Raw genomic sequence first — 22,173 nt, 5'->3', positions numbered from 1 at the left:
CTCTCTCTCTCAAAAATAAATAAACTATTTAAAAAAATTAAGACAACAAATCCTCCCCTGTGTTTCCCTTCTCCCAGGGAGCAGCCTCTGCCCGTGGGGAAGGGTTGGGTCAGGGCTGAGCCTAACCACCTGCTCTAAGACAATACCACTGCCCAGGGACAGTCTTAGACAATAAGACAAGGGAGGACAGATCACTCGGACAGAACGCCCACCTCCACTGCCCAGGGCTGGCTGGGAGCTCAGCCAGTGGAAGTCAGCACCACGCAGGACTTTTCAGAGGGGAAGAATGAGAAGACTAGGAAGAGGATGGAAAGTCTCCAAAATGACTACAAAAATAAGCACTTTATTAACAGGATTCTCAGGAAGTCGGGCTTCTAGAGGTGTCACTGGGCCATACTTTTGAGGCTGGATGCATCAGTGGGGATGTGGGGCCGAAAGAAACTATCCAGGACTTGCTGGCCTGGGCTGAGCTTTCTCCGCGTGGATGGAGTGGACACCTGGGATGTTTTGGAACGCTGTGGAGAGGCCAAAGGAAGGCGGCACTTAGGGGACAGCAGAGTCCTCTCCTTCCACCCCTTTCTCCACTGCAGTGATAGAGCTCAGATTCTAGCCTGAATGCTGTAAAGCCTCCAACCTCTTCTATCAACTCTATGTGGCAGCCCAGTGTAATCTTCCTAAGATATACACCTCACTCCTCTCTCCACCAGAAATGCCTTAATGGCCTGGTGTTCATGGCCCTGACTGGCCTGCGCAGAGCCTGCTCTGCTTACAGCTTCTTGTGTACTGCAGCCTGCATTGTGGCACCTTTGCTCGCGCTACTCTTGGGCCTGGAAAGTATATTCTTACCGCTGATTCCCCTCCCAGACCTGGAGAAAATGATTCATTTCTTAAACCCAGATTATCAGCTGCATATTCTAAGCAGCCTTTCCTGATTCTTGCCTCCCAGATAGAACTGAAAGCTCTCCACCTTATAAACCACAAAGACTGGTATAAGCATTTCATGCACCTGTGATCCTATTGTCTCCATTTGTTCTTATTCCCTCTCCACCCTGGACCCCAGACTGTAAAGTCTCAAGATAAGAACTATTTTTCTCTCTATAGTGAAGCCTGGTATGCATAATGTTCATCCAAACATGTCATTTAACTCACCGAAAACTCGTGGATTTGGGCCTTGGGAGAGGTGCCTGGGTGAGGGGTAAGAGACTCACCTTGCAGGTCCCCAGCCGCTGGCCCTCGTACACACGGAACACCTAGCCAAGGACAGAGGGGGAGAGTACAGGACTGGCATCTTCTCCCAAAAGAGCCAGACCCCTGTGTTCTCTCAACTTCACATGAGCCCCAGTACATCTGTCTATAATATGGTTTTTCTGTTTACATAGTAATAGGTTCACGTAGAACAAATAGGAAGCACAAAAAAGTACACGAAGACAACACAGGTAGTGCCTTTTTCATGGCGGTGGAGACAGCTGCAGTGTGAAACTCCTCCCGGGTCAGCCAGCGAGTGCCAGGTGGTGTGATGGTCACTGGGGTCTGCCCTTCCAGGGCCAAACCATATACTTGATATGTCAGCTTGATGTGAGAGAAGGTGTGGACCACCTAGAGGGAGGGTCAAGGGACTGAAACGGGCCTGTGGATGTGTCCACAAAGCCATCCCTCCTCCTCCTTCCACTGGTCACTCACCTGCCCAAGGTGCTGGAGGTGGGTGGCTGGGAGGGGCCCAGCCCAACTCTGTAGTTCCTGCAGCAGGGCCTCCCGTGGACATCGCCCTGAGGGCTCTGCAGTCACAGACGGGAACTCCCACAGTCCGGCCAGCAGACCTGAGAGGAAGGATGGCCAAGTGTGGCTGGGCCTTAGCTGCTGACTCCTCCATTTCTCTCCTCATGCCACTGCCCTCCACTCCCAGGATCCAGGTACCTGACTTAGGCCTCTGCACCAGCAGAATTCGAGCACCCCCAAGGGCCCTGAGCTGCTCCAGAACACAGATGGCAGAACACTCCTCCCTAGGGGGCCTCCGGCTGGCCTTTCTGGGAAAGTTGGCTACTCCCAGGGTCTGGTTCCAGGGCTCCGTGGGAGGCGCGCACAGCTGGCACTGTCCAGTGCTGGGGGCTAGGAAGAGAGATTCCCCAAGCCCCACTCAGGCTTAGGTGGACTTAGATGCCAACCCCAGAGAGCAGGGTGTGGCCCAGCTCTGCAGAATCTTACTCAAGTTGCAGGATAAACTAGCATGAGTCTTCCATAAGCCGCTCCTTGACAGTGCAGTGAAGGGCTGGGGCTGGTACTTACCACACTCCTCCACATCAGGACTGCTTGGCAGGCTCTGTGAGGCTAAGAGCTGTTCCCGCTCCACCTAAGAGGCATAAAGCAAGGTGTCTTATGTCAGGGGTCACCCTCTAGGACCCCTGCCTGCCCCTACCCCAGATGGCTCACCCTCTGGTGTGCCCGGCACATGCTCTGCACAGGGCACTGGCTGCACCGTGGGTGCTGTGGGGTGCATACTGTGGCCCCCAGCTCCATGGCTGCTTGGTTAAAGTCCCCTGGCCGGGCTGGGTCTACCAGCTGCTGGGCTAAGCTCCTACAAGGAAACATTGTTGTGAGCCAAAGACACTTTGGAGACACCCTTCCCAGTCTCCCCTATTACCCCAATATCCTACCAGAGCTGCTGGGAGACAAAGGTGCTTCCGGGATCAGCACCAATGGCTCGGACACGGCACAGCACCCGTACTACATTCCCATCTACCACACCGGTTGCCTGGCACAAAGGAATCCAGGAGTCAGCCTGGTCTGGGAGGAAGGAGGGTGGGCACATACAAAGTAGGGGTGGGCTATGGACTCACCTCGCCAAAGGCAATGGAGGCAATGGCCCCAGCTGTGTACCGCCCCACGCCAGGCAGAAGCTTCTGCAGAGTCTCTGCTGTATGTGGCACATGGCCCCCTAGCTTTACCACCTGATTGGGGTGGGAGGCTCAAAGTTATGAGCTACCTGAGGCCCTGGGGCTCACCCTCCCTGTCTGCCCCTTACCTTCTGGGCTCCCTCCTGCAGCCACCGGCCTCGAGAGTAGTAGCCCAGGCCAGCCCAGAGCTGGTTCACCTCCTGTGGGTAGAGTCAGAGAGATCAGTGTTCAGTCCTCAGTTGTCCCCATTCCCCCTACCCTAGGGTGGCACTCACCTCCAGGGATGCACTCGCCAGGTCCTGCAGCGTTGGCCACTTCTAGAGCCCGAAGATGATCAAAAGGAAGTAAGGTCAAGGGTGAGGGAGGTGAAGAAAGCCTTCTTTACCTCCACCCCCAAAGGCTAGGCTCTTCCTGGGGTCTGGCTCAATGACCCTCCCCTTCTTTCCCTGAAGTCACCTGCATCCATCGGGTATAATAGTCGATCACCGTGGCAACCTGGGTCTGCTGCAACATGACCTCTGAGACCCACACTGGGGGAGAGGGGTTGGCATAAGAGCACTGCTGAGCTGCCCTGCTCCCAGCCCACAGCCCCTACACCCCAGACCAGTGGGCATCCAGGCAAAGCAGCCCTGCTCTCAGGAGATGCACTCACCAGCGTACGCCCGCCTGTCTGGGTCCACCTCACCCTCTGCCTGCCAATGCAATCCGGGACAAGGAGTTAGTGTGGAGGGGGGCTGGTGCCACCCCTCTGTCCCTGCCCCTTGCCTGCTTACCCGCCTTCTCCAGGGCAGGTCCCGTTTTTCTCGGTCATACCAGCTCAGAAGGTTCTCCCGAAAGACTGTGACCTCAGCTGTGTCTCTGAATAGGTGGTATGGGGAGACAGAGGCCCGCAGTACCACTTCCTTCTGCCGTCTGGCCAAGCCTGAAGGGGCCTCAGGAAAGTCAGGCATAGTCCCTGCACAGGCTGTGAACCAGGTACCTGGGGGACTGTATTCCGGCTGCATCCCCTTAGGGCTTCCCCCAACCCCTTGCTTAAGCTTGGAACCTGGAGTCAGACCAAAATTCTCTAGCTGTGTGTAACCTTAACCAAATTTCTAGCCTTAACTTTCCTCGGATGGAACTGCTGGCTCCTTTGCCTCTGGGTCTTGATGAAAATCCAACAGTTTCAGCCAAGCATAATGTATACCTGTTCAGCACTTTCCCATTTACCAAATACTTTTCAGGCTCATAAACTCATCTGATCCCATGAAAGCCACATGAGGAAGGAAATGCACAGGCTACCACTCCATATCACTTGGTAAGAAAGCAGCCACTCAGAGCAATCATCCCAAAGTTACACAGCAAAGTCAGAATTAGATCGTAACTAGTCCCTTAAAGGCTTGATGCACAACCACGCTGCCTTCCCAGCCTGAATCGACCTCCCTTTCATAGCCAATGAAACCAACCCCTTCACCTTGACTCAGACGAAGCTCCTCACCATCAGGGGTAGAAGGCTTGACCGGGCTGCTGCTAAGGACCTGCTTCTCCCTTCCCTCCTGGCTGGATGCCTGCTTCCTGCGACAAGTCCTCACAGCGGTTCGTGGCTTCTTCATGATGGCCTAGAAGAGAAAGGCCCAAAGTAGTCTGTCTCAATGAGGCTGAATCTTGGGGCCCTTCAGTGAGTATAGCCACCTTCTCTATAACACTCATTATAGAGGGTCTAGCTTTTCTTATTCTCCAGATGCTCATGGGTTTGCTCTTGGCTGGCTGTGGCACTGAGGTATGACCAGTAGGGCTGAGTTTCTGCAAGTGACTTCAGAGGGACCAACATTAGCATAGTCCTGGAGACACACACAAAAGAAGAGGCTGGGGGTGGGCTGGGTCCTGTGCAGGAGCACCAGTGTGTCCCTGATGTTTACTATGACTGTGTGTGCACAGCGCTTGTTTTGGTGTGTCTAAGAGCATGGGGCAGGTAGCAAGTTTATCTGCTTAGAGATGTGGCACATTTACACCGAAACAGGCTTTAGCAGTCATGCAGTACAACCTCCATTCTGCAGAAAAGAGGAACTAAGGACCACAGATGGTAAGATTTTTTTTTAATGTTTATTTTATTTTAGAGAGAGACAGAAACAGAGACAGAGAGAGAGGAAGACACAGAGTCCAAAGCAGCTGTCAGCACAGAGCCCAACCCAAAGGCTGGAACCCCCGAACTGCTAGATCATAACCTGAGCTGAGGTTGAATGCTTAACTGACTAAGCCACCCAGGTTCCCCAGGGATGGTAAAAGATTTGCCTAAGAGCAGATGGCAAGTTGGGGTTGTGGTGGAAGGGGATGAGCTAGTTTTTATTCCTAATCTTTTCTTGATCTAGTAAATCATAGCTGGCTGGCCACTGGTAATGAGAAATTGATCTTCACTGCTCCCTCCCTGTTCTTTTGTTGCCCTTTTCTCTATATAGCCAACTGTTAGTGAAGGTTTGCTATATGCCAGACCTTATGCTAAGTGTTTTACCAATTTCTCGCATAATCTCCAGATGACGCCATTAGGTACATTCTAGTATTACCTCCAAGTTAGTGATGAGGAAACTGAGGCTTGTAGAGATTAGGCCACTCATCCACCTAAACCCAAAAGGTCTGCTTTCAGAGACTGCACTCTTGTGCTATACTGCAGTCCCTGCAGAGCCCCTGCTTCAAACTCTCTCCTTAAAACTTGACTTCATCACCTCATTTTCATCAAGAGTTTGCTTGCTCCCTCAGAGAAAAAAACGAATGTACAGATTTACTACACTGCACTTATCTGCATTCTTCTTTTCCTTCCCCTCATTAAAGAATGGTCTCTCCTAAACTGTCCGAGCTCAGGGCCCTGCTCCTTAATCCATTTTACAACACCCACTCTCCTCCCCTTTATAGCCAAACTTCTTTCCCCAAACTCACTAACTCCAAAGAGTAAAGCAGTCTTATAAGACATGATCATGTCACTTTCCTACTTAAAACCTTCAACGGCTTCCCACTAATTCAGTGAATAAATACTTATGTAGTGCCTACTCTGGGCCAATAGTTTTAAGTACTTGGAATACTTCAGTAAATAAAACACCAAAGGTTCCTGTCCTCATGGAACTTGTATTCTAATGGAGAGCAAAAAAATAAATAATACACATAAGTAAATTATATAGGATGTCAGGTGGTAAATACCAGCATAAAGAGAAAAAGAATAGATAATGGAGATAAGGAGTCATGGTGGAATGTTGCAGTTTTAAAGTGCATGGTCAAGGTGGGCCTTATTAAAGTAGTATTTGACCAATGATTTATGGCAGTTGAAGGAGATAGCCATGTGGATACCTGTGGGAAAGGCATCCCAAAAAAGAGCTAGTGGGATGGCCCTAAGGAAGGTGCCTGTCTGTTTGCAGAATGGTAAGGAAGCCAGTGGGGTTAGAATGGACCGAGGAAGGATAAGTAGTAGATGAGGTCAAAGAAGTAAAGAAGGTGGGGGCAATAAAATCACTAACTACCTTGTAAGCCACTGAAGCATTTTGTCACGCTCATTGCTCTGAGAAGCCAATCCTCTTAAAATAGTTCTCTTAGCTTCAGATCCCCACCTGCCTCATCCCCTCACTCACTATGCTCCAGCCATTTATTTGCCTAAATAGTTGCTTCAATAATTCAGGTGTCTGTCCCCCTTTACACCTCACCCAATCCTTCCCCCTCTGCTTGGACAGGTCTTATCCTGTGCTTCTTATTCATTCTGTCAGGTCTTGACTTAAATGTCCAAATCAGCGCCCCAGTTTACCCTCGTGTAATTCTCCATTTTTCCTCTTATACTAATTGTAATTTTACATTTGTGTTTGTTTGATGACTGTCTGCTTCCCCCACTCGACTATAAAACTCCATGAGCAAGGACTGAGTCTCTTGTTGACTGTAGAGTCCCCAGAGCTTAGCACCATGCTAAGTAAGCTGTATACGATAAACAATTAACGGATGGAGAAATCCAAACAATTCTGAATAATGATGGAAAAGATGAACCAGACAGTGATTAACTAAGGAGAAAGGGTTGACTCCTTGGTGGGTCCAGAAAATGGGAACTGGAACCCTTGAGAAAGAACATGTCTCGTGGTATCAGAAGTCAAGTCCAATCACCCTCTAAATCAAATATACCTCCTAAGTGCTTACAAGTTGTCCCTTCCTTGCCGTCCCTACTGCCGGAGCCTTAATTCAAGCCCTTATTACCACTTCTCTATGTTATTTCAAAGATTTCCCAACCAGTCGGTGGCTCTGACTCCTCTGGCAGTCTCGTCCCCGCGTCCCCCTCCCTGCCTTTTCACTTCCTAGACGTGAAGTTCCCATTCCTCCCTAGGAACTTGCCTATTCCCAAAATATCCTTCTTCCCTCCAAAATATCCATACTCCCGCTTTGCATAACTCCTATGCGTGCTTTAGGCTGCATCCGGGTAGCCATATCTTCTCTGGGGACCCCCACCCCTAACCCGGGGACAAGAGGATGAAGACCGCATAAAGCCGCAGCCCAAGTTCCCGCAAGCTGTACGCGGGAAAGGATTTACCTCTCGCGCAGTCTCCAGCGCCCGGCTTCCGACGCACGCCAGAGGGCGTGGCTCCAAACCGCGCAGCGCGAGCCAAAAAGGTCCCAGCGCGCGCCAGGACACCTCCTCCGCGCCAGACCCGGGAGGTGTGAACGGAAGTCAGACCAGTCTACAACTCCGGGGGGGCGAGGCCCCGCCCCGATCCCTACAGCGGGAGCTGCGCGGAGAAACGCAGCGAAAGCCTCTTGTACCCACAATCTACTCAGGCGAGTGACTCTCAGTGTCATGGCCGCCGACAGTGACGATGGCGCAACCTCAGGCCCAGCGGTCGCTGATGGTGAGTGGCTTCCTAGGGCTCCCGCCTTAAAACTCTGTGCGCTCCGAGAAAGGGAAAGCCTCGGGCTCACGGCTCTAGAAATCGACTTCCTACGTTCAAAGGACTAGCTCCTTCCCTCTGAACCAGCCACGAGGAGACTACAAATCCCGGTGTGCACCGCAGCTTGGCTGCAAAAGCCTGACCGGTTGGAAGCATAGCCGGAGACCATAGGGGCATGTCGGGAGATGTAGTCTAAAGCTCATAGATAAGTGCCGTGAATTGAGAGCCGTAGTCCATAGAAGTCGGAAGTATTGGGAGCTTGGGTGTGAGGAATTATTTATGAGGCTCTGGAGCATAGTGGTACCACCACTTTTGGCTACTGGGGCACCGTGGAAACAGTACTATTATGGAGCCTTGTGGGACATTAAAGGAGCCGCACTCCTCAAGCCCCGTAAAATATTTCCTGCAGGGTGCAGGAAAGGGGCGCCTGGTGGCTCAGTCGGTTAAGCCTCCGACTTCAGTTCAGGTCAGATCTCACGTTCGTGGGTTCGAGCCCCGCGTCAGGCTCTGTGTTGACAGCTAGCTCAGAGCCTGGAGCCTGCTTCTGGTTCTGTGTCTCCTTCTCTCTCTGCCCCTCCCCCTCTCATGCTTTTGTCTCTCTCTGTATCAAAAATAAATATTTTTTTAAAAAAGGGATGCAGGAAAAAAACCCCTCACAGATTGTGATCGTGAGCCTTCTCTTCTGCGGATTATGCGATGGAGAAGTAATTTTTTCTAAAAGCTCACATAAACCACTGGAAGACGCAGGCCTTCTCTCCCCAAATTGAGGGCACTGTTCACTCCAAGGCCTGTGTGCAGAGCATGTGTGATATAAAGGCTTTGAGGAGAGAGCTGCCATTTGCCTTAATGGAAACTGCCCCCCAGCATTCTGCCCCCAGCCATGGCCTACCTTCCTATTGGTTTCCCTGGACCCCTGCCTGAGCATTAACATCCATCACTCTCCTTACCCTCAGGTGGTGTCAGCAAAACCACAAAATCTGGGGAGGAGCTAGTAGTCCAGGTTCCTGTGGTGGATGTGCAGAGTGACAACTTCAAGGAGATGTGGCCATCCCTCCTGCTGGCCATAAAGACAGCTAGCTTCGTGGCTGTGGACACGGTGAGGGTTGAGGAATGGGGAGGACAGGTAGTTTTGAAAGGGCTAGTTGGTGCTGGGGACCTAACACAACTCTCCCTTTACTCATAGGAACTGAGTGGGCTTGGGGACAGGAAGAGTTTGCTGAACCAGTAAGTATAAGCCCTGATCTTAGTGCCAGCCTTGGCAGGAGGGGAAGACCTCATCCCTGGAGTAGAAATCACAGTCCTGGGTGGTTTGAGGGCTAGCTCCCAGCCACAGCCACCCCCTAAACCCAACCCCAAGGTGCATCGAGGAACGTTACAAGTCCGTGTGTCATGCTGCCAGGACCCGTTCTATTCTCTCCCTGGGTCTCGCCTGCTTCAAGCAGCAGCCAGATAAGGTATGGGCTGATCTCACTTCTATCCCTGGTCTTTGGCTGGCAGGGAGGAGGGTTGAGATCCTGGGGAACATCAAGTGTGAGGTGTTTCTATCCCAAATCCTGATATAGCAGATCCTTTCTCTCCCAGGGTGAACACTCATACCTGGTTCAGGTGTTCAATCTGACCCTGCTGTGCATGGAAGAATATGTGATAGAACCAAAGTCTGTGCAGTTCTTGGTACAGCATGGCTTCAACTTCAACCAGCAGTATGCTCAGGGTATCCCTTACCACAAGGGTAATGACAAGGTAGGTCTCCAGCCTTGAGACTTCCCCTTCTGTGGCTTCATTTCTTCCTAACCTAGGCTGGCTACCTGGGGAGGATCTGCTTCTTAAGGAGTATGAGAAATCACTAGGGACAGGACTTGATACATGGGAGAATAGCATTGGGTAAGGCAGGGAGGGAGAGCTTTCCAGGTGGGGGAGCCAGGGATAAGTGTCCTGCAAAAGAGGCTCCTAGGGGACTGTTCTTCCTGATGACCTCTTTCTTTCTACCCAGGGTGATGAGAGTCAGAGCCAGTCCGTGAGGACACTGTTTCTGGAGCTGATCCGGGCCCGCCGGCCCCTAGTACTACACAATGGTCTCATAGACTTGGTGTTCCTGTACCAGAACTTCTATGCACACCTTCCCGAGAGCTTGGGAACCTTCACTGCGGACCTGTGTGAAATGTTCCCAGCCGGCATTTATGACACCAAATATGCTGCTGAGTTTCATGCCCGCTTCGTGGCCTCCTACCTAGAATATGCTTTCCGGAAATGGTGAGGAACTGGTTGAGGTTTAGGGATGGGGCCTGGTATAAGCCTGACTATTTTGTTTACTTAAGGTATTTATTGAGTGCCTACCATTGCCAGGCACTATTTTAGGTGCTGAGGATTCAGCAGTGAGCAAAACAAAAAACCCTGTTCCCATGGAGTTTATACGCTAGTGGACCAATACCCTCTTGCGCTGTTGCAGTGAGCGGGAAAACGGGAAGCAGCGGGCAGCTGGCAGCCCACATCTTACCCTGGAGTTCTGCAGCTATCCTACTAGCATGAGGCCCCATATTGACTACCGCTGCTGCATGCCACCTACAGCCCACCGTCCTCATTCCATCAGCATCTGTGACAACTTTTCGGTGAGAGCACCCACCCATTTCCTGGGGGAGGGGAGGTTCTGATGCCTGGAATCCCTGTGTAAGCCTCTTTCCTACCTCTAGGCCTATGGCTGGTGCCCCCTGGGACCACAGTGTCCTCGGTCCCACGATATTGACCTTATCATTGACACTGATGAGGCTGTGGTGGAAGACAAGCGGCGACGGCGGCGACGTAGGGAAAAACGGCGGAGGGCTTTGTCGGGCCTGCCTGGGAAACAGACCTCTGAGGAAAATGAGGATGGCCCTCCCATGAAGCAGGTCTGTGGGGATGGCCTCAAGGCTGAGGAAATTGAGCAGGAAGTGGCTCAGGATGAGACTAGGAGCCAGCCTGGCTTGGAGCAAGGTCACAAAAATGACTTGGAGATGGGGCTCAAAGCAACAAGGCTGGAAACAGCCGATGTGGTTACCTCAGAAATGCCAGGAGGTCAAGCGAGTCCTCACCCAGCGGCTGGGGATGGGTTGCATCGGGCTGGTTTTGATGCCTTTATGACAGGTTATGTAATGGCCTTTGTGGGAGTGAGCCAGGGAACCCAGATCTGTAGCTCTGGACCCTGGCTGCCTGAATGCCAAAACAAGGTATACCTGAGTGGCAAAGCTGTACCCCTCACAGTGGCCAAGAGTCAGTTCTCCCGTTCCTCCAAAGCCCACAACCAGAAGATGAAGCTGGCTTGGGGCAGCAGCTGACACAACTTCTGCCTAGTGCTCAGGGTCCAGGACAAGAACTGAGAGTGGAATGCAAGTGTCTGGGTCCCTCTAGCCTATGAATGTCCTACTTCCAACTTCTACAGTTTGGGGAGGTTGCATGGTCCTGGCAGAGATCCTGCTGCATCAGTCCTGGACCTTCCTTACCCTAGAGGCTGAGGAACAAGGGTACACGTAAAAAGGCTGACCAGCACCTGGAACACCGACTTTATTTTTAAATCTGAAAGTGTCTTGGGAAAAAGTATTACCAAAAAATCAACAGAAACATGTTATGAAAATATTTGACCAGCTTCATCTTTGGTTATTTCTTATTGCGGCTCTGTAAGGACAGACTGTTCCCATAGCTCCAGCCATAGCAGGAAGGGAAGAAAATCAGTCCATGTATAAACCATTTAACCAGTTGGGTGCATCACATGTTGACAAATACATAGAGCAGACCCTGGGGCCTACAAAACCAGCCCCACTCCCAACCACAAGGTTGAAAGTTTTACAGGGTAGAACAGTAAGACTCCTTCATAAATATGAAAATAGATTAATCACCTGGAAAAGATCTTTGAATAGGTTAGCTAAGAGCCATGACCACCACGCTGCCTCACCCTCCCCTTGCATAGAAATGTAGTGACGTGGTCTGACTGTGCAGTAAGTGCAAACAGCAATTATTCAAGTGTCTTTGACATCTGGCAAGAAGCTCCCCAGTCTTCAGGTCTGAGAAATAGCCATGCCCTTATGGCTTCCTGGTCAGCTCCAAGTTTCATCCAGTAGCTTAGATGCCCAGGAAAGGGCAAAAGACAGACCTGGAGTGGGAGAAGAATGTGGGGTAATAGTTGCCTGCCAGCTCCAACTAGGACTAGGGGAGTCCTCTGGTCCTGTCTGGGGAAGTACATTGGGAGTCAGGTGGGAGCCAGACTTCCTTGCAGAATTTCAGAAGCTTGGTATCAGCTGTTGGCCCTAAGTAGGAAGGCCTTTCACTGCTCTCTCCCCTCTCCCGCACAGCCATCAGGCACTTGGAGCCCCCAGACTGAGCCTGGCTTGGCCTAGCCAGTCTGCTCTGAGGCCACAGGGAAGAGTCAAGGCTGTGCACAATGGGGCCCAATGGCATCAAATGAAGGTCCACCCCCAAGGTGAGCTGGGGACTAACCCCCTTCACCCATCCTGTTCTCCCCGGGTTTTCAGGCCTACGCCTGAGACAGAAAAGGGGACTAGAGCCAAGCCTCTTGGCCTTTCGTCTTCTACCTCCATCTCCTCAGAGGCACCTGCAAGACATGGACTGGCTCCCTGGGGCCTGGGCCCAAAACCATTTTCTTCTTGAGGGCTGGAGCAGTCCATGGCTTCATGGGCCAGAACAGGTGGTAGGGCAGATGCTCTGAATGGTGGGATCTCTCCTACTCTGTACTTGAGACTACTGAGGCGTGGTGGGGGCCCATCAGATAGTGATTCTTCTCGGCCCACAAATGGACAGGCCTTTTGGTGCAAGAACTCTGGTGAACCAGGCAAAGAACGCCACCGGCGAGCAGGTGGAGCAAGGGGCTCCTGCCAGTCAGCCAGAGGCAGGGTTCCAGGCCCTGGTGCATCCAGGTCAAATACCAGGGAGATGACAGACTTGCTGGGCAGGTCAAAAAACTTGATCTTGCCACCCTTGAGGTCCTGTCGAGCACTGAACGGGTTGATTTTGGGGGTGCGGACAGCACCACCTCGTTGTGGCCGGTAGTAGGGGTCCAAGACATTTACTGTTCGTGAGGGCTTACGGGAAAAGATGTCTGACTGGCTTCGAGACAGCCAGATAGTACGTCTTGGGCGTGGGGACTTGGGAGGGATCTTGTCATCCAGTGAGCTCAGTCGCTTTACACCAGGTCCTTTCTCCAAGAGTCCTGAAAAACAGTCAAGTCAGTGTTACTCACAGTAGTCATGACAAACAGAAGCAGCACCTTGTGCCACAAAATGTTTCACCAGTGAGAAAACAAGGGAGGCAATATGCCAAATCATAACTCTTAAAGAGTCCAGTACTTCTTCCATCATTCCCTGTCCCTCTCCCTTTCTTCTGGACAGACATGAGATTCTGCAATCAGCCCTAGAGAGGAAGGCCCCACATCTAATTTCTTCCCTTGGGATCAGGTGAAACACTATGGTCTATGTCTTACCCTTGACTGTGGGCTGTAGCTTCCTTTCTGTCTCCAGCTCTTCTTCCTGTAGATGGCTCAGAATTTCCTCCAAGGTCTTTCCAATCTCCACAAAGGATGGGCGCAGTTTGGGGTCCATCTGTGGTCATCCACACCAGCCATTAGCCCTGCCCTCCTATTTTCCACCCCAAGGATGGCATTTGAGTCTGTTCCTGGCATCTTTTAAGATTCAGATGTACACCCAAGATCTTTTCTGAAGGCCCCAGACCATGAGGGTAATTCCCAGGGCTAAGATCAGGGGAGATGCTATTATCTAATACCCTTCCCTGTCAGCACCCTTTCTGTGTGTGTCTTATCCCCTTGTTGGGCACAGAACCCTCCAAAAGAGTATGGTTAACATTAGTTTGTTCTATTCTTGAGTTCTGCTGCTAGCATGTTTCTCTGGGAAACATAGTCCAGGGAGCTACCTGGACAAACCCCGGCTACCTCTGGTAGGTCCGCACCAGAGCTATATAAAGTGAGGGCTAACAAAGGTTCTTCCCAATAGGCCTTGAGACCAAACCAGCTGGATGCAAAGTCCAGTCGAAACCTGACCAGAGCTCTATCAATATCCAAAGCAAGAGGTGGTGAGTCGACCCTGCAGGCCGAAGACTACAATACAAAGCAGTTTTCCTTTTCTTGGTCCAGGGCTCTGGACAGTCCGTTGGGCCTGGAGGAAGGGACATGGGCACTGCCACTCAACAATGAAAATGAGGCTCCTGATGAATCTTAATGAGCAGCCTGTCCCTACAGTCCTAACCAGGTGAAAGCGGTTCAGCCAGTCCCTGACCAAAGCTGGGGGAGGGGAGGGGAGACACTCACATTACAGCAGTTGAAGGTGAGCTGCAGAAAGTCTGGGGGACAGTCTCCCACCATATGCTGGAAAGCGTCATAGTCTAGCCCGAAGTTCTGTGAATGGGTATGGTGGGGAGGGGACATTGGTAGACTGGTCATTAATCCCTCCATCCATTCTGCCCTGCTTAGGAGAGGCTGAGAATTGCCCCAAAGAAGTAACCACACAGACAATTCTGGCAACTCGCCCCCAGGAACAACAGTTCCACAGCCTCAAAACCAGCCCCATCCCAGTGGCACTATCCCCTATGCCTGCAGCTCACCTCTGTGCGAGGAAGATAGTCTGGATCAGCTTGGATGCGGGCGATGATCTCACAGAGGATGATACCATAAGAGAACACATCCGCCTGGTGGGTAGTGAGATCTCAGTTTCCTCAGTGGGGTGAGAGGTGGGGTCTCTGCCCCTCAGGTCTACCAGCCCAGGCCTAAGCCCTGTATTTCATTCAGTTCACTTACTGGGCAGCTGCCAAGTACCAACCCTGCTCTGAGCAGAATGTAGATCCTTACTGTGAACATACTGGGTGATCCTGGACACTTTCTGCTAAAAGTGGATTCTAAGGAGAACCAGGCCCTGGGGTCCCCAGACTCACCTTTTCATTGTAGGGCTCATCTCGGAGAACCTCGGGTGCCATCCAGAAGGGTGAGCCCACCACAGCCAGCTTCTCATTCCCCATGCTGTGGGGTGGGGGTGAGGGGAGAGATGATATGGAAAATGAGCTTGCCACTGGCTGGTTCATCAGGATATCTAACCATTGGGAATTCCTCTCCCTGGAGAATGGACACAGACTTAAGACTGACCAAATTTAGGGAGCTGAGATTGAGCTGTAACCAACTTCTGGCCTCTGGGGAGGAGGCTGGAGTTTTCCCTTTGCTTCAGTCTCTTCTGTGAGCCCAGTACCTATTAGGGCTACCCACCTGACGTCAGGAATCTTCTCAGCGAGGCCAAAGTCAGCTACCACTGCAGAGTAACCATTCTCATCCCTCTTTATCAGGCAGTTCTAGGGTTCCCAAAGAAGAAGACAATGTGGCTCAGAAGGGGGACCAGCCAGCCATAGAGTTACCACCACCCCTCCCTGCCACAGGGCACCTTGGCTTCTCCTTGGTGAAACTGCACTCAGGCTGACTCCAGTGGTCAGACCTAGGGACGCTGTTAGCCATGTGAGATGAGTTAGGCCTAGAGCTTAGGTGGCTGCCATAAGATTCATACGCTTCAAACAAATATTTATCTTTGCTTTTTATATACTAGGCATGGTTCTAAGTGCCAGAGATACCTCAGTGAACAGATAATCTTTGTCCTCTTAGAGCTTACAATCTAGTGGAGGAAGATGGACTATCAGGCCCCTGCCTCCCACCCTCTTCCTCAGAATGCAGAGACTCAAAGTAATCTAAGTGTAGGACAACGGCCCAGGCCTGCACACCTTTCACTGCTCAGAGGATCACAACCAATCTCTTCTCTGGCATTAAAATTCTATGATCTGGCTCTAACCAACTGGCCTACCTCTCCCCAACCCTGCTGCTCCTATGCACACATCTCCATCTAAACTTGTCGCACACAAGCCTGACCTGTGAAGCCTGAACAGCCCCCCTTCAAGCCTTTGTCTTTGCTTCCACTACTCCCTTCCATTTGGAATGCTCTCTCAACTCTCATGACGCTCTCTCTTCTCAGCTTCTTTAACTCCTCTCTGCCACTTCCTCTTACAGTCTAACAGAGAGCAGGTTCTGGTTCAGGCCTCTCTCATAGCATTCAGTCCCCAGAGAAAGGATGAACACAAATGACTTGTAAATAAACACAAAGCAGCAACCCGCTCTCCCCAAAAAGCTACATTCAAAATAACCCTACACCACTCACTCACCTCACACCACCCTCTTCCTCCAAAGGCAGAAGAGAGTAAGGATTCTTGGCTCAGGGACATTTCTGGGGCCAGAAAGACCCTATTTGACCCAAACCTACCCTCCTCACCAGGTTTGGCATGCAGTTGCCAAGTCACCTCTACCTCAGGTACCAATCACCCCCTTACTTTGGCCTTGACATTATCATACTAGTCTCTCCCTGAGCTGGAGGAAGCCTGTGATTTCATCACATTTACCCTGGGTCCCAGTAGACCTGCATCATTTCTGGCTTCCAAATAGGACCATCCTTGTACTTGTCCTGGCTTTGGCCTTCCCATCAAGTTCTGCTGGCTCAGCACCCCCTAACCCCCTGACTACAACCATGAGAAGATGGGCCCTAGGCCAGCTTGCCTATTAAACAGCCGAAGCCCAGGCTATAGGGCACAGAATAATGAGGCAATGGCAGCTCAGATGTGTCACCTATTTTTCTCCCCTCCTATTTCATCTACAACTGTGTTCTCCTGTCTCCAAGGCTCAGTCTAAAGTCCTACTTACTATTGCTTTAAAGCCCTCAGAAACTGCCCTGTAAATTCAGCCTGGGAGCAGGAGATAAGGAACAGAACATGGCCACAGTACACTGCCTTTGTCAAAGCTCTGTGGTTTCTGTTCCATCTTCACAGTCATGGACTTCTACTGTCCACTCACTGTAAATCATCCATCTAGGAGTACGTGACTTCACAGTAGCTTCTCTCAACAGCTGAGAGATGGCCAAGGCAGGGATGATCAGGGCCCCACAACCGGAGGCAACACTACCCAGTTTGCCTCTGGTCTGGGGGATGACCACTGCTCCTCTTAAAGTTTCTCACAGCCAATAGCTGGGCATTGTAGCCAAAGACAAAGATGGGATACTGAAAACCAATCAATGTTTATAGCGGCATTATCAACAATAGCCAAACTATGGAAAGAGCCCAAATGCCCACTGACTGATAAAGAAGATATGGAGTGTGTATATGTGTGTGTGCATGCGTGTGTGTGCACTGGAATATTATTCAGCCATCAAAAAGAATGAAATTCTTGCCATTTCCACGACATAGTTAGAGCTATAGTGTATTATGCTAAGTGAAATACATCACTCAGAGAAAGACAAACACCATATGATTTCACTCATGGAATTTAAGAAACAAAACATGAGCATATGGGAAGGGAGGAAAAGAAAGAAACAAACCGTAAGAGACTCAGTGATAGAGAATATACTGAGGGTTGATGGAGGGGGGCGGGTGGGGGTGAGCTAAATGGGTGATGGGTACTAAAGAAGGCACTTGTTATGATGAGCACTGGGTTTTATATGTAAGTAATGAATCCCTAAATTCTACCCGTGAAACCAATATTACACTATGTTAACTAACTAGACTTCAAATACAAATTTGGAAGGGAAAAAAAAAGGTATCTTTGCCTAGAGTAAGCGCACACAACATAAGAAAGGCTCAGACAGGGGTGCCTGAGTGGCTCAGTCAGTTAAGCATCCGACTTTGGCTCAGGTCATGATCTCACGGTTGGTGGGTTCAAGCCCCACATCGGGCTTTGTGCTGAATGCTTGCTCAGAGCCTGGAGCCTGCTTCAGATTCTGTGTCTTCTCTCTGACTCTCCCTGTCCATGCTCATGCTCCCTGCTCACTATCTCAAAAAATAAAGAAATGTAAGAAAGAAAGAAAGGCTCAGACAGACTTCCCTGAGGTGAGGGTTGACCTTTTCAGGTTCAAAAAGGAGGCCACACACTGCTACTGCCTGGCTCCCATTCCTGTCCTCACTCCTACTGTAATCCCTCACACTATAGCAGAGAGACTTCTATGTTTGCCTCTTCAAAGACAGTGAAGGATCCCATTCATCTCTGTGTCTCAAAACCTAGAAGAGACACAGAAAGGGCTTACCAAAAGTTTGTTATATGAAAGTTTGGGCAGATAATTGGAACAATTGGGTTTCTTTTCACATGTGTCAAAGGTATGCACTAATCATACATTCAGCTCTCCATTGTGGGGACTGAGCTGACAAGAGACTCAAAAAGGGTAGGGATGAGTGCATTTCTGGAAGCCAACACAAATCCTACAGAACTGAAGTAGATACCTGAGGGCAGTTCCTAAAGTCTCCTAGAACAGCTGCACAGTCAGTATTGGCATTGAATAAAACTGCTGAGTGAAGAAATGTCAAGTCCGTTTGGGATGGGTTTTTTTTTTTTGTTTTTATGTTTTTATTTATTTTTGAGAGAGAGAGAGAGAGTATGAGCAGGGGAGGGTAAGAGAGAGGGAGACACAGAATCTGAAGACAGACTCCAGGCTCTGAGCTAGTTGTCAGCACAGAGCCTGACACAGGGCTTGAACCCACAAACTGTGAGATCATGACCTGAGCCGGAAGTTGGACGCTTAACCGACTAAGCCACCCAGGTGCCCCAAGTCCATTTGTTAATGTTAGCTCCAAGCTAAATCTATTTCTGCAACAACAAAATGGCTTTCATGTGCCATCACCTCTTTCCCCTCACACAAATTCACTCCATTAACCCCGCTAGAGAGGAAAGTATTGATTCTACATCTCAAGAAAGGTTCAGAGGTTCTTTCACAGAACAGGGAGATCAGAGACTGAACGGCCCTCCTGAATGCCCAGAGGTTGCTACGGTCCAAGTCTCCTAGAAGACTGATTATCTGGTGTACTATAATGTGTCCCATGGCTTGCCCTCTACCCCACCCTGTGATCCCGTATCTTTACCATAGCTCTTATGTAATAATCTTCACATACCTGTCTCCCCAACAAGACTAAGAGCCCATGGATGATAAAGATTGGGTTCCAGTAATGTCTATGTCTCCAATACTAGGTCTTCTAACAGTACAATATGAATGGTTCCCAAAGGTTATTGATGTTTCTCATTATATTAAAAAAACAACTACTATAGGGTGCCCTAACATACTTTGTCTCTCCAGCATTCAACTTTGTTCCTAATTCCTACTGTCTTCAGTCTCTGAAAACTGGCGTTTCTGCTCCTAGTTGTGTGATATAGCCTAAGACTATAGGCTATATCATAGGCTTTCCATTCTAGTGGAATCACCTGAGTGGCTTCTTTGGCGTCAATGAAAAACCAAAACCAAAAACCCAACAACCAAGAATAGAGGCACAATTCATATTTCACACTCCTAGAGGTAACCTAAAAAGTAATGGTATTAAGTAAAAGCAAACTGCTCTCAGCTGCTCCTATAAGCCAAATGTCATGTGTAGTACTAGTTCCTAGAGCTACTGGTAAAAGCCTGTGTGTGGAGATTGCCACTTTTTGATGGAGCTCATAAATTGAGTTTTTTAATTAAGGAATTTTTTTAGGGGCTGCCTGGGTGGCTCAGTTGGTTGAGCGTCCGGCTTCAGCTCAGGTCATGATCTCACAGTTCATGGGTTCGAGCCCCGCGTCAGGCTCTGTGCTGGTGGCTAGCTCAGAGCCTGAAGCCTGCTTCGGATTCTGTCTCCCTCTCTCTCTGACCCTCCCCAGCTCATGCTGTTTTTCTCTGTCTCTCAAAAATAAATTAAAAAACACTAAAAAAATTTTTTAAAAAGAAATTTTTAAAAATTTTTTGAAAATATTTGTCAAAAATTTTTTACTTATTTTGTTTTTGTTTATTTTGAAAGAGAGAGCAAGTACTAGCAGGGGAGGGGCAGAGAGAGTAGTGAGAGAGAATCCCAAGCAGGCTCCACACTGTCAGCACAGATCTCCATGCTGGGGCTCAGTCTCATGAACCGTGAGATCATGGCCTGAACCAAAATCAAGAGTTGGACATTAAACTGACTGAGCCACCTGATGCCCCCATTTGTTTTTCCTGAACTTGAGATTCCCTAAAGTGCACTTCCCAACCTGTCTCCAGGTTGCAAAGTAATTTTTTCTAACAACATGGATGTATCCTAAATATCTCCTTTTAGTTCAGACTCAAGAAATCACAGCCCAGAGACAGAGAGAGTTCTTTTAAGTTACTAATTTTTCTTCTTAAGGGGATACCCACTCCCTATTAGGAAATGGACCTGTAGGTCCAAAGAGGTTAGTCATTTTTACAGTACAATATGACAAGCCCAGACAGAACTACATGTGGACACTAGCACAATGGGACAAAGTGCTTTGGAGGCACAGAAGGGAATATGATCAGCTCTTAAGAAGGAAGGGAGCTTTGCTCCAGAAAGCCTAGCTACCCTTACCTAGTGACATTTCTTTTCCCAAAGCCTATGATCTGAAGCTGAACACTCAATTTATTAAATACTGTGGGCTGTTCTTTAGTTATTTCCCAAAAGACTATAAGTACCTCTAGATCAGAAATTTTCCTTTCCTAATATTCCTTCACCCAGGGTGCCCAGCATAAGAGACACTCATGTAGGTGTGGGGGAAATACCTACACAAATAACTCGTCAGGATCTCCCTCCACCTTGGGAGAAATGACATTTCTTTCAGTAGGAAGCAAAGACTTGATTCTGGCTGCACGCTCGAGGTGAGAGAAGGCTATCAGTCTGAGGCAGTGTCTTGATATAGAGCCCACCCATTTACCTAGAACACATGCAGTTTTCTTAGTCTTGATTTTCTAACTTTCCAGGGAAGGAGAGAAGGCTAACAAAGGGATAAGATGACACCTTCCAGGTCCCAACCCACCTTCCAGGTGCCAGAAAAGATAAAGGACTCCTCATAAGTAGGCCTCAGTTGGTCCCTGGATTCCATTTGCCAGTCTTAATGCTATTTCAGTAAGATATCAGCTGACTACAAACAGCCCTACCACACCCAGCGGCCCTGCATTCACCTCCCCAAAGCTATTTTCTCTATAGTAGTTTATAAAGCAATGGCAGGGCCCCTCAGGGGTAGTACTGCTGTTTGGAATACCAGAACCCCTGTAGTGAGAGGTAGCCAATGACTTACTGCTCTAGGCCTTATTGGCTCTGAGAGTACAGCTTGCTTGTGCTCCTTTGCAAACTTTTTCTTATAACAAGTTCTCTTACCCCTCATTCATGACAGAAGGGGTACAGGAGTATGTATATGCATGTCTGTGTAGGTGCTGAGAGTGGAGAATGAAATGACAGCTATTCTTGGGCAAGTACAAAACTCTAAACCTCCATAGAAGACTTTAAATTGCTCTTGCAGAGAAATCCTATTAAATGATTTACAGTTCCCCTGTCAATGATAAAACTGTACTATTTATATAAGCCTTGTTATGGTGGTGTCCTGGGCCACTTGGCCCTGAGATTCCTGCCTTGTAGCATGGCCAACATCCTCTAAAAGCAACTCTTCTCCAAGCTGGTCACATAGCAATTTGAAAAGTAAGAAACTAGCTGATGCCAGAGAAGAGCTGGCAGAATGGCAGAAACTCGACCTCACAGACAGAAAATGGGTCAGTACGTTATGGCCCTCAAATGACAAATCCAGTGGACTCCTGTTCTCAGTTAAGAGCCACTTCCTGGAGGCCATGAGAAAGAACACTAAGCCATAGGTTCCCAACTTGCCTTGACTGCTGTCACTCCTATAAGGCTATTATCTCTTAGCCCTCCTCATGCCAAATGCTCCTGCAACATACATTCATATTGAAGTCAAGCATTAAGGTTCTTAAGTGTTGCCTGGTTCAGCACTCAACACTCAATCCTGCTGAAAGGTCGGCTTTCCAAGGACTAGCTATACAGAGTAGTAAATTGTATTCTCTGTGATTGAATGTTAAATTTATATGAGATCTGGTGCGCCTGGGTGGCTCAGTCGGTTAAGCCTCCAACTTCGGCTCAGGTCAGATCTCACATTCGTGGGTTTGAGCCCCCCATCGGGCTCTGTGCTGACAACTAGCTCAGAGCCTGGAGCCTGCTTCCGGTTCTGTGTCTCCTTCTCTCTCTGTCCCTCCCCCTCTCATGCTCTGTCTCTCTTTGTATCAAAAATAAATAAAACATTAAAAAAATTATTAAAAAATTTATATGAGATCTCCATTATTTCAAAGCTCATTAGTGATTGGGGTTTTTTTTTTAACATAGCTTTCTTGGTAATGGAAGACAGTGTCTCAAAGAGTTGTGCAAGAAAAGCCTTCATACCTTAGATGTGAGGTCCCGATGAAAAATGCCTTTGAAGTGAAGGTAGCTGAGGCCCACTGCTATGTCATAGGCCAGTTTCACCCTCACACTCCAGGGCAAATGCAGGTTACTGTCTAGTAATTGTTCCAGGTTCCCAGAGTTGATATACTGCAAAATAGAAG

General features: G+C 49.3%; 3 protein-coding genes across 9 annotated transcripts in view; 1 reads left to right on the top strand and 2 right to left on the bottom strand.

Annotated features, from left to right (window-relative positions):
* Positions 1–309: 309 nt before the first annotated feature.
* On the bottom strand, positions 310–7,848 carry MUTYH (mutY DNA glycosylase). Of its 6 annotated transcripts, none has more exons than XM_029946019.1 (16): positions 7,423–7,846; positions 4,345–4,489; positions 3,665–3,813; positions 3,544–3,583; positions 3,348–3,421; positions 3,167–3,208; positions 3,020–3,091; positions 2,835–2,945; positions 2,652–2,749; positions 2,428–2,572; positions 2,284–2,347; positions 1,915–2,106; positions 1,681–1,817; positions 1,444–1,596; positions 1,209–1,250; positions 310–515 (listed from the first exon to the last, which is right to left on the bottom strand). In XM_029946019.1, exons 2-16 carry the CDS (start codon positions 4,481–4,483, stop codon positions 384–386), a joined length of 1,590 nt encoding a protein of 529 aa, XP_029801879.1. In that variant the 5' UTR covers positions 4,484–4,489; positions 7,423–7,846; the 3' UTR covers positions 310–383. The 6 variants fall into 6 exon arrangements, with proteins under 6 accessions (XP_029801879.1, XP_029801880.1, XP_029801877.1 ...); XM_029946020.1 differs by having other exon boundaries at positions 4,369–4,489; XM_029946017.1 differs by having other exon boundaries at positions 3,544–3,813; positions 7,423–7,848.
* On the top strand, positions 7,460–11,397 carry TOE1 (target of EGR1, exonuclease). 2 transcript variants are annotated; one of them, XM_029946023.1, is made up of 8 exons: positions 7,460–7,738; positions 8,731–8,873; positions 8,961–9,001; positions 9,135–9,231; positions 9,359–9,517; positions 9,768–10,027; positions 10,224–10,383; positions 10,465–11,397. In XM_029946023.1, exons 1-8 carry the CDS (start codon positions 7,687–7,689, stop codon positions 11,083–11,085), a joined length of 1,533 nt encoding a protein of 510 aa, XP_029801883.1. In that variant the 5' UTR covers positions 7,460–7,686; the 3' UTR covers positions 11,086–11,397. The 2 variants fall into 2 exon arrangements, with proteins under 2 accessions (XP_029801883.1, XP_029801885.1); XM_029946025.1 differs by lacking the exon at positions 9,359–9,517.
* Positions 11,283–22,173, bottom strand: part of TESK2 (testis associated actin remodelling kinase 2) — a 100,782-nt gene continuing 89,891 nt past the window's right edge. Inside the window, exons 4-10 of the mRNA XM_029946016.1 lie at positions 22,013–22,159; positions 15,027–15,109; positions 14,702–14,786; positions 14,375–14,458; positions 14,082–14,168; positions 13,242–13,359; positions 11,283–12,971 (exon numbers count right to left, since the gene is read on the bottom strand). Coding sequence (XP_029801876.1) covers positions 12,247–12,971; positions 13,242–13,359; positions 14,082–14,168; positions 14,375–14,458; positions 14,702–14,786; positions 15,027–15,109; positions 22,013–22,159 — 1,329 coding nt within the window. The 3' untranslated portion in view covers positions 11,283–12,246. The remainder of the gene's footprint in view (positions 12,972–13,241; positions 13,360–14,081; positions 14,169–14,374; positions 14,459–14,701; positions 14,787–15,026; positions 15,110–22,012; positions 22,160–22,173) is intronic.

This window comes from Suricata suricatta, chromosome 8 (genome assembly GCF_006229205.1).
Source record: "Suricata suricatta isolate VVHF042 chromosome 8, meerkat_22Aug2017_6uvM2_HiC, whole genome shotgun sequence".
Lineage (NCBI taxonomy): Eukaryota > Metazoa > Chordata > Mammalia > Carnivora > Herpestidae > Suricata > Suricata suricatta.
This window is presented reverse-complemented; position numbering and strand designations above follow the sequence as displayed.